The sequence below is a fragment of the Micrasema longulum genome, unplaced genomic scaffold (genome assembly GCF_059751315.1).
Source record: "Micrasema longulum isolate JH-2025_06_02 unplaced genomic scaffold, ASM5975131v1 h1tg002807l, whole genome shotgun sequence".
Taxonomy (NCBI): domain Eukaryota; kingdom Metazoa; phylum Arthropoda; class Insecta; order Trichoptera; family Brachycentridae; genus Micrasema; species Micrasema longulum.
In genome coordinates, this window is record NW_028279931.1 from 64,645 (window position 1) to 76,629 (window position 11,985).

Consider the following 11,985-nt stretch of genomic DNA (forward strand, 5'->3'; position numbering starts at 1 on the left):
TGAAACTCGAAAAAAATGTATGAATGTAATTTAGCAAATGAAAAATAATATTTAAAATTTGTTAATGAAATTTGTTTTAAATTCGAGAAAACAAATAATGTTTAAGTAACTGGCCAAAACCCTTAATGAAATTTAATATTTTTTGGAATTTCTGAATTTTGTTAAAAATTAATTATTGAGAAATTTGAAAATGAACGACTCTATTATTTAATGTCAATCCTGTTGGAATTGAACTTGGGATCTCAGGCATGGTATGCAAACGCTCTAACCAGTAAACAACTAGATAAAATGTGATTGTAGACTAATGCAGTATCCTATGGACTATTGAGTGCGGATGGGGGAATGCTGAGGTGATTATACGTCACACTTTTGAAATGTACGTAAAGTTCGTGAATACTTTTGAAAAGTGGCAACATTATACAATTGACAGTTGACAGTTCCCATTTCCCGCTCTTAATTTGACATGTGATTATCTATGGAATAAAAGTCACCAAACTCAAACGTCAAAACACGCGAATGACAAGACATAACCTCACATTTTGTTAGTAATCGTATCAAGTATAATATTAAAAGAAAATATTAAAGTATAAAGGCTAATGAAAACTATGAAGTTTGTACAAAAATGCGCTTCCCAGGGACTTGGAAGAGCTGGAACTATCACAGAAATAACTCGTCTGCCGAATCTGACCATCCAAACACCGGCTTTAATGCTTTTTACGAAGGTAATTTATGCATTTTTATTTATTTAATTATTCTTACAATGTGGAGCATTGCTATTCCGTCAGATGCCAACGGTTCACTAAGTTGATATAATCAAGAAAACATAAAATGTCACTAAAATTTTGATGAAAATAGTCTATACCATCAGGAATCACATTGTAAAAAAGTATGTTTAAGATTACAAGTAACTTTAACTTTATATCATTATAATGTTTAATCTTGAAGATTTCAGAATCCTCCTATTTCCTTTCCAAAATTTTACCATTTATAAACCAAACATTTGTAATCCTTTTCCTTAGACATTTTTTTTTATTCATGGTAGGGACGATGTTGATGTACTGCAAGACGTTGCTCTCGTCTTTATGTGCAATACTGTTAGAGTTGCATAATATGTTGTATTGGAATCTATAGAAAACGCTGACTTACTTCATCGGTTGTTGCACTATAATTTCAGATAAAATTATTTAGCATGTGTGTGTCGTCGATCATGGACAATGAACCCCACAACGGTAATACAATACATATAAATAAACAAAGTTTTGGTTAAGTTGATAATCATTAATTTCGTATTATTAACATTTGTTCTAGGGAGCAAGCGTTCCCCATTTAACTCATGAAGTTTTACAAATGCTAACAAAGGACCCCCACACAGTGCAGCTGCCTCTATTGACCACTTTGCAAATGCAAAAAAGTATCGAAACCCAGGGGGAAGGTATCGCCAAGTTTGCGGGTGTAGGGGACCACTTATGCTTCATGGTGTTGCAAGATCCAACAGTGGACATTCCCCAAACAAAGCTGGAAAAATATCACATGCCACTCTGGACGCGCATGGGGAAAAGAGAAATAGATGCGGACGTGTAAGTTTCGTTAAAACTAAAATTTATAACTTTTTTTATTTAAGAAGGTGAACATAAACAGAAAATTTAAAAGGAAAAACGTTACAGAAATTATATAATTTTAAAAAGTAGTATAAACATTATTAAGAACTAAAAGCATACATATTTTTACACAACATTTATTTACAAAAATTTAAATAGATGACTGTTAACATAAAATAATAATCAATATAAAGCCTTGTTACATATGAGCCATTTAATAATTTTTCCTTAAAAGTTTTGTCAACATTTTCTTTTAAGATCTGCTTAGGAATCTTATTGAAAATTTTAGTAATTGTATAATGAAGTGTTCTTTGGCCATACTTGTTTACAAACCTCGGTACTGACAAGCTTTCACGTTGTGCTAGCCTCGTATTGTGTGTATGTAAATAACTTTCCTGATAGTTATTATCAAATCGATATCTAGCAACAAATTTGAGCCATAGAATAGCATTTACGGACAGGCACCCTTGCTTTTTAAAAAGTTCGGGTACCCTTTCCTTATCAATTCTAGCTGATCTGTCAATTAATTTAAGAGCCGACTTTTGTAAAGATTGAATTTTTTTAATGTTGGTTTTACAAGAAAGGCCCCAAATGGTAATACCGTACCTAATAATTGATTTTGACAATGATTGATAAATAAGTCTTCGTCATCAGCCGTCTCTTGTCCAATGGTGAACATAGGTCTCCATATTTCCCTATCCTGGGCCAACCGCATCCAACCACTTCCTGCAACTCGTCTTATGTCATCAGACCACCTTGTCCGAGGCCTGCCGACACTTCTTCTACCCGTTCTGGGTCGCCATTCCAGGACTTTTTTGGTCCATCTAGAGTCTGTGATTCTGGCTATATGACCAGCCCAGCTCCATTTCTGGTTGGCAGCCCTACGGACCACATCAGTGACTAATCTATGTATTGGTTTTTCTGTCTCTCAACGAAATATCCAGCATTCTCCTTTCCATGGCTCTGTGTCACTGATAATTTGTATAATTTTTTTTTCTTGAACACAAAAGTTTCACAGCCATATGTCAGTACAGGGAGGATATATGAGAGCTTACCAAAGGCAGCCCATGCTAAACCTCGCCTTCCTTCCATTTCTACCTCTTGATTATCTTTCCCGAGCTTTATTTCGTGTCCTAGGTATATATAACTATCAATCTTTTCAATGATTTGTCAAATGGACAGTAGTAAATGACTAAGATGTTTCATGATTGGTTTGCATCACTCATTACTTTAGTTTTTGAAGCATTCATTTCGAAGCCTATTTTCAGAGATGCTGTATTAACTTCGTTTAAGTCTTGATGTTTTCTTTTTCTTAATATTTATTTTATAAAAACATACAGTCAACAATGATTAAATTACACATTAAAGATAAGGTTGAAAGACAGACCAGCGAAGTTACAAAATAATAATCAAACATATTAAATTATGGTACATTCTTCTTGTTTGTCAAATAAATAAATAATTTAAAGTAACAGGGACATAATATTATTTTAGATATATGGATCTAGTGGAGATCTTCAAGCCGGACATGTACGCAGTTCTGTGTGACGGTTGTACGAACGACGCCAGTTCCAATAAACGCATCTCCAAATCTATTGACCGAAGTGCGGCCATGTTCTCCGGTTGTTTAGAGAGGCATAAAAAGTCAGAATTTCTCAGTAAAAACTCTTCTATACTGGGTAAGTATAAAACAACAATGTTTTGAGTATGTCCAAATGCTTGCACACTGGCTGGATTTTCTCCCTGGGGTCCACATTTTCACCGGTTGTTGATGTGCTGGGGCGTCCGGGCCGTTCGTCATCTTCAACGTTTTCACAGCCATCTCGGAAACGCTTATACCACTCGTACACTCTTGTTTTACTCATAGCAGACTCACCATAAACCTTTGTTAACATTTCGCACATTTTGTTACTCTTTATTTAATTTTTTACACAAAATTTAATACAAATTCTTTGATCCATTTTTTTTAACAAACGAAAATCCCCGAGATAATAATAACACGTCAATCCTTAGCGGCTGCCACAGACAAAGTAAACAATGAATCCAGTTGAAAATTTAGCACACTGCTGGGGCATGTATACCAACATAATAAATAAAAAATGACTGTCAGACTCTCCAAACCCGCAAAATTTAAAAATTCTCATTTCGTGTTGAGACGTGTTTAGGATTAATTGAATGAATGCTCTGAATAAATTGCAGGTGTAATTGAAGGAGGGAACTGCTTAGACCAAAGGAAGAGGTCCTTGGAGCAACTTTTAGAGAAGTCTAGTGACTTGGGAGGGTTTATACTGGACGGCGTAGAGACAAATGGACCCGAATTGGAGCATCGATCTTATGAAACCGTTCAAACTATTGTTTCTCAAATAACTGTAAGTGTTTTTTGCTTTTATTTATCTAAAATCGATATTCAGCTACCAAAATGTACATACATATTAATACATAGACATGCCCTATAGAGTAATAACCCGCTAAGCCTCTATTTTGAGGCTCGTCAGCAGGTGGGGTGGAGGGGATATGGAAGGAGGTAATGAAAAATACACCAAAACACCCAGACCAATTGAGAAAAATATCTTTCTTGGATTATAGTCCTTAAAATATAGCTTCATTAGAATGACAGTTGTCAGCAAAAGTGACGACATAACTTTGTAGTAACATCTAAGAAGTTATTTATATTGACACACGAAAAATCATTTGTATCTGGCGTGTTAATTAAATTTTTTTAATACAATGCCTGACATATAAATCAACATAAATATATAAAATCAGCTTTAAATAAAAAAAAAAACTAAAATAAACCTATTTATTAACATTTAAATTTATTTCAACAGAGAGGGAAAACATTTTTGAGAGCGCAATATGGAAGTCTAGGCATTTACAGGGCTTATGACCTGTCATTAGCAGGTTTAAGTGGCCAGTTTACACACTGTGTAACATTCACCATTCTGCCCATGTTTGAACATCCACATTTGTTGAAATAAATTTAAATATGAATAACTCCCTAGGGAGGAAATTCAGCCAGTCGGCAAGCATTTGGACAAACTCAAACATTGTCTAATTATTAACGACGTTCTTACGACACTTGATCAATGTAAATTGATCAAATTAAAAAATAATTCATTTTGTGTTGTTCATGAAAAAAGTATAAATGTCTTATATTTTGGTGAATAATTGTCTTCAACACACTATAATAGGCTTGTTTTTGCGTTTTTATATTAATTTTCGGAAACAGAGTTTCATGTTTGCATGAAAAAACTGATAAAATCTATTTGATCGGTACATGGTCAGTGATCAGTAATTTCCCATCACTATTGACATTAGTTTGGCAGCTGTCATTTTAATCAAGCTATATTTTAAGGACTATAAGTTTAACATATTACAACAGAGATGAAGAACATTTAAGAGAAGATAATATAGAAGTCTATGCATCTACGGCTTATGACCTGTCAATGGCTGGTTTAAGTGGCCACTTTACACACTGTGTAACATTCACCATTCTGCCCATATTTGAACATCTTTATTCCTTTAATTCTTTCATCTGTTGATGTTTGTGAAGTTAAAGAGCTGAAACCTTTATTTATTAGGGTGAGATTCATCTAATTGAATTATTTCACCTACAAAAATGTAAATACACAAGATAATACGGCCGCGAGAACGTTTGGAAAACTAGTCCAGGGCTGCATCCAGCGATCATGCGTATGCTACCAAAAATTGGGGAATATCAATTTTTGGAAGTGTTTATGAATATATTTTATACCATTATTTTATTGCTCTTTGTCTTTGCTACATAGTTTTATGCTCTTTTTGGTCAGTTTCATGTATATATGATTCTTCATGTAACTGCTGTCGTTTTTTTATGTCACCTCCAATCGGGGTAGGAGCTCGCTGCATCAAAAGCACAAAATCCTACATCTCTCTAAACCTTTTCCAGGAACGACTTCCTGAGAACAAGTTACGAGTGGTCCAAGGTTGCTGGAACCCCGTGGCTGTACTGGACTTCATCATCCGGGGTTGGGACCTGTTCGACTCCAGCCTTCCCTATATTGCCACCGAGAGAGGGGCGGCGCTGACCTTCCTGTGTGACCCGGCCGCAGTCCACAGGCCGCCTGGCAAGAACGACTCGGAAGGGGACGAGTCCCCCTGCTACGAGATTGACTTGCACGACCCAAGGTGCGTAGTTTGAGTATTGTTAGTAGGTAATATGTTTGATTGAAGTCTCTGGGCCTCAATTTGTACAGCACCCAATTTCCCTGCTCACCGGTTAGAATTTTTTTTTCACCTATGTGAGTCTTCGGGAAGGTGTAAGATGAAGATCTGAAGGCGCTAAATCAGGGGAGTATGCGGGGTGGTTCAAAATGTCCCAACCAAACAGAAATGTCCCAACCAAAAAAAATACAACAGAAATGGAGAATACCTTAAATAAGGAAATATGGCAGTCTAGGCATTTACAGGGCTTATGACCTGTCATTGGCTGGTTTAAGTGGCCACTTTACACACTGTATAACATTCACCATTTTGCCTATGTTTGAACATCCATATTTTTTCAATTCTTCCATTTGTTGATTTTAGTGAAGTTAAAGAGCTGAAACCTTTTTTATTCATCTGACTGAATTATTTCACATACTAGGCAATGCCTGAAAACAATTTTTAAATTTTTAAACTTCTTCTTGGACCAGTTGGTTTCATTACAATATTTGAGTTTTTTTGAGTTTCACCCCCTCGGGAGTCATTTAGATTAATAAATTACAACAGAGTGTGAGACAATATGGATGTTCAAACATAGGCAAATGGTGAATGTTACACAGTGTGTAAACTGGCCACTTAAACCAGCTAACGACAGGTCATAAGCCCTGTAAATGCCTAGACTGCCACACTCCCTTTGTCAACATTCCCCTTCTTTTGTTTTGAATTGCTCTTTTGAGCTTTTGTTTTTTGGCAAATGAACTAGTGTGCCGCCACTGTGATGACTTTCTTTTGTCTCAGGGGTGTAATGAGCCACCCATGTTTCATCACCAGTCACAATGGAGCTCAGAAAACCCCCACCTTCCAATTCAAATCGCTCGAGGAACTCGCGAGATGCCTTACCTTATGACGGCGCGCACCTCGCAGTTGGCGAGATTCCTTATTGACATCTTTCACAGAAACGAACACTACGAGGCAATTTTTGGTACTAACAAGGGTCGCCGATGCTTGTTGTGTTCAGGAGACCCCCTACTACCAATTGGTGTTGCCAACTTTTGAAAAAAAAATACTCACAGCACGAGAGCCAAACAGTTCTCTTGCTTTCTGGATATGCCTCGTATATGACGTATATAAAACTCTTTATTGCTCACTAGTTCGACCCCATCTAGAATACGCTTCTCCTATTTGGTCTCTATTCTACAGGACTCATATTGACCATATCGAGTCTGTCCAACACCGTATTCTAAGAAAAGTGGCATGGTTGCTCGGATTACAAAGGGGTAATTATTCCTATTTTGAAATAGAGCAATCTCTTAATCTGTCTTCATTGGAGAGACGTAGAACTGAGATGGACCTTATATGCATTTTCCAAATACTTAATGCCATAAGTAATGTCCCATCTCTGTTGCAATCTATTTCTTTTCATGTTCCCAACCGCATCACCAGAAGTCAAAATCTGCTATTTGTAAAATCTTGTAAGAGCAACTTTGGTTTTTATGCCCCAATGTCCAGAATGTGTAGATTAGTCAATTCATCACACGACTTGGAATTCTTTGGGATAGATCTTCCGGCTTTTCGTAGATCTCTTCGCGACCAAAACAGTGTGGGATGAAGTTGGACTGCATGGCTTAGCTCGAAGTCTTATGTCTTTCGTTTTTATGAATATATTGTATACCATTATTGTATTGCCCTTGTTTGTCTTCGCTACATAGTTTAATATGCGTTTTGTTCAGTTTTTTGTATTTATGTTTCTTCATATAACTGTTGTAATTGGCTTAGGCCGTAAATATTATAAATAAAATTAATATAAGTTATACAGGCAACACAACTTCCCTTTGATAGGAAAAGTACAGCACAAAAATTTTACAGAGACATTAAGCTTCCGACAAAATATAAATTGTGCACCACCCATCGATGGGAGGAAAAACAAAGCTCCCCTAAAACTACAGTTGTGTTCTTTTAATAGAACAAACATGTAACACTAATAACATTATTAGTTTTTTATTATTACATTATTTATGATTATTTGAATTGCAGATATTCTGAAGACTTCCGTCCCGTGCTGGAGGGGTGCAGTTGCTTGTGCTGCAGTAAATACACCCGGGCGTACATCAACCACCTCTTGAATACAAAGGAACTGTTATCCAGTGTTCTACTAATGGTGTAAGTTTTTAAATTTGTACGTTTATTAGGGGCTTCATGATAGACGCAGCGCAACCTCCCCAGCCCACTATACCAGAGGTTGCCACTGACCAGAAAAGAGCAAAATACTCAGTTCTGAGAGTGCCAATGTCCAAGATGTTCCTAAGTGAGCAGAATACGTGACACAGTTTTCTTAATCTGGAGACCAGCGATTGGACCTGAACCTCCCATCGTAGATTTTTGTCAGATATTTAGTTGTAATATTTTTACAATGAGGTTTCAGTTCAGTGATTTTTTCAAACTCAAAGACTGTTACCACATGAACAAAAACGATATTGTTTTGTCCCCGGACTCAACCATTGTCCACGTGTAAACAGCAATTTGTAGGTCAGAACATTGCTCCGAGACATTGCATGGAAATATATGGGCAGGCTATCTCCGCGGAACAATGATTATCCCTGCCACCGTGCGCGGCCGGATTGTCCTCGTTTGAAAGCACACGGTCAGGACCCTAGGACAATAGCGATTTGCTCAACGCAAGCGTGTCGGTCCCGTGCGATTTTTTCTGCTGAAAAAATGGCTTTTTATTATTTAGTTCGTTCTTTAACTATTCCAATTCATGTTTGAAGGCATGGGAGATCCTACTCAGTTGGAGGTTGACAGAAGAAAGGGATGTTGGTACTTCGAGTGTGTTTAATACAACTGTATAAACAGATTGGCAGTAAAAGTAATTGCATAGACGTTTTATGTTAGTAACTGTGGAAGTACTGAACTACCCGACTTTATGATGGAACTGGCTGTATGAACACACTAAATAAAGATGCCACTACTTATGTATATTATTGCCTAGTGTTCATTTTACTTCCTAATGGGATCTTGAGGTCATGTGCTAATTCCGTATTTCTCTCTCTTAAATGAACTAAATTGCAAGAACGAAGAACATCGACCGATCTTACGACTTTATATAAAATAATAAAACCAATGTTTGATACCCCTGATCTACTGAAATTGATTTCATTCTATGTACCACCTAGATTAAGCGGAACATCTACAATATTTTATTGTCAAAATTGTCGAACGGTAGCTCAATATAACTCACCTATTGTTAGATTACAGAATACCGGGAATGAATATGCATCACATTTTGATATATTTAGTTTATCTCTGCCTAACTCAAAAAATAAAGTGACCAACATATTTTTATCAAAAAGAGCAAATCATCTTCAGAAGATTGGGTTGGAATAGTTATAATTTGATTGATTAATGAATTTTGTTATTGTATAATTTCTTTAAAATATATATGTATTTCAAGTAATTATTAATGTGTACAGTACGAGTATATTAATATTTCATACTCGATTTTTAATTTTTTTTAAAATATTTTTATTTTTAAGCACTCTTTATACCACATATATGTAAATGGCAGAAATGCCGTATATAAATAAATATCAACAGTTTGTTATTAGTTATTTGAATGTTTTGACAATCTATTGTTTGCATACAGAAAATATATGCCTCCCACAAATTCACGAACCCAGAGTCCCACAAATGGGGTTTTTATTATTTTCGCTCTCCTGTAAAATTCGTCATTTGTTCATTTGCTACCCTTCATATAGTCAAGTAACTCAACATTTTTTCAGGCATAATCTCCATCATTACTTGGAATTTTTTAAAGCGATCCGCGCAAATGTGACGACAGAAAATTTGACCAAGATGAGAAAGCTGATCAGCGAGCAATTCAACCGGCACGAAGCCAAGAGGAAGTCACAGGGGACGAAAAAGCCAATTGCGGAACCCACCAAGAGAAGGCGGCGCCTGTCGGAAGACTCTAAAATTAAAGAAACTGGCTGATAAATAAAACTTTCATGTATTGAAGCAGAATTGTTTTTATTTTGGGGAATCGTAAATCGCTTCTCTCAAGTAAAAATCTTGAAAAGAATGAGTGGAAATAGGTCTGCTTAGTAGTGAAGTGATTTGCGCAATCTTTCAACAATCCCAAATAATGATATTGCGCTGGTGATGCTCCAATATTGCGTAACTATAATTTTCCGCTTTTGGTAGGGTAACCCCGAAATTGTTCTATTAACCCTCCCTCCCTGGTGCCCGGTGATGTGTATCCAGTACACATTGCGTCTAATAACTATATCTCCATAAATATAATAAATATTGGGTTTGGATTTTCAGTATTCCTCCATTACACATTTACGTATCGACTGAAATAATTTATTATTAAATTGTATTATTATGCACAAAAAAAGCATTTTATCGGAAATCGGGGATAAATGACAAATATCATCAAAAGTATACTCTCAGTCAGTCACGTAGTCCAGTACTAGCTACTTAGTAGCTCTCGGGAAGTTGGCGCGGGTGCACATTTCGCCCGAGTCAGCGATACCCAATGGTTTTTTCATGTTTTCAGCAAATAGATTTGAAATATTATCATCTATGAATTAAATTATGGTTAATTAAAGCTATTCCCTATAAGTATTCCACTGTCCCCTTTAAAATTTCTTATTTTTTAATGTGTAGTGACTACACAGCACCGTAACGCACGGGTGTTTTTAGGACAGTAAGGGAAAGGTTCATATCTGTACCTTGAGCCTGAAAGTCAGAGTGTTCAGAGTCATATTCAGATTCTATTAATGCTGAAAACATCAGAGTCCCCCGATATACCACTACCGAAATAGCTCGTTCTAAAACACCAGTACACTAGTAGGGCAGTAATAATACTCTGCTGGTATTAAAGCAGTGGATACCGAATCAATTACACCATTTTTATAACAAACTACCTCTGACACAGCAGATTAAATCTTACTGTCATAATCAGCCATACTTAACCATTATGGCATTTCTTTTGCTGTTAATTTCATTATTTTACTTTGATTTTTTAAGCATACTGTTTACTTTCAATTGCTGTTTTATGCTATTAATATTGTGTCGATAAAATGCCTAGACTTCTATATTACCTTCTCTTAAATGTTCTTCATCTCTGTTGCAATATGTTAATATAAACAGCTCCCCAGGGAGTTGAATCCAGTTCTTGTCTACAAAAATTTGGACAAACTCAAAATATTGTCAATAAATTACCTGGTCCATGAAGAAGTATAGAAATTGAAAAAATAACATTTTCAGGCGTTGCCTAATATGCAGGTGAAATAATTCAATTAGATGAATCTCACCCGCATAAATAAAGGTTTCAGCTCTTTAACTTCACAAACATCAACAGATGAAAGAATTGAAGGAATATAGATGTTCAAATATAGGCAGAATGGTGAATGTTACACAGTGTGTAAAGTGGCCACACCAGCCATTGACAGGTCCATAAGCCCTGTAGATGCCTAGACTTCTATATTACCTTCTCTTAAATGTTCTTCATCTCTGTTGTAATATGTTAAATTTATATTTACCTATTTTCATAAAATTTTATGTTTAAATTAATTGCACGTAATTTAATGATTTTGCCTAAAGAAAGTTTTATAAATACATTGTTTTTCATTCAATATTCTACATGACTTTTTATACTGAAGTCCGAGGAGGAATTGGGGCGCAGGCCGGGCGGTTAGAACAAAACACATCAAAGTCCCATGGTTATTTGATAGTCCATACTTTAAATGCTTTTTTCTTAAATATTCTGCTCAGCGATTTCGTCAATTTCCATTACGATGGACAATAAAAACACGCTATAGGCACAGTGGGTACAGCTTCACAGTCATACGAGTACGGCCACTCATTGCCTTGATAGACATCACGTGAGCTAATACATCGCGTCATAGCCGCCATATTGGATCAGTTCGCGTATTTATTGGACACATCTCGTACATCTTCATCGCAGATATGCAAATTACGATGAAAGGGTCACAAAGAAAATGGCACAAATATTGATCATCATTTTTACTGACAAAAATCTTCAAACATAAATAAAAAAACAACCATTTACTAATGAGAAAATATATACATATTATATATATCATTCGTTACATGTGTACTGAATTACTCCTGTCAACTGGGAGCCAAAAATATACATCAAGATTCCTCAAAACAGTATAGATTTATACTTTGAAATAAA

The 11,985-nt window shown here is 35.9% G+C and overlaps 1 protein-coding gene across 1 annotated transcript; it reads left to right on the forward strand.

Annotated features, from left to right (window-relative positions):
• Nucleotides 1-457: 457 nt before the first annotated feature.
• Nucleotides 458-9,794, forward strand: LOC148271545 (queuine tRNA-ribosyltransferase accessory subunit 2-like). Its single transcript, XM_088241264.1, has 7 exons — nucleotides 458-722; nucleotides 1,309-1,577; nucleotides 3,093-3,277; nucleotides 3,798-3,967; nucleotides 5,527-5,765; nucleotides 7,815-7,940; nucleotides 9,560-9,794. Exons 1-7 carry the CDS (start codon nucleotides 597-599, stop codon nucleotides 9,768-9,770), a joined length of 1,326 nt encoding a protein of 441 aa, XP_088097390.1. The 5' UTR covers nucleotides 458-596; the 3' UTR covers nucleotides 9,771-9,794.
• Nucleotides 9,795-11,985: the final 2,191 nt, after the last annotated feature.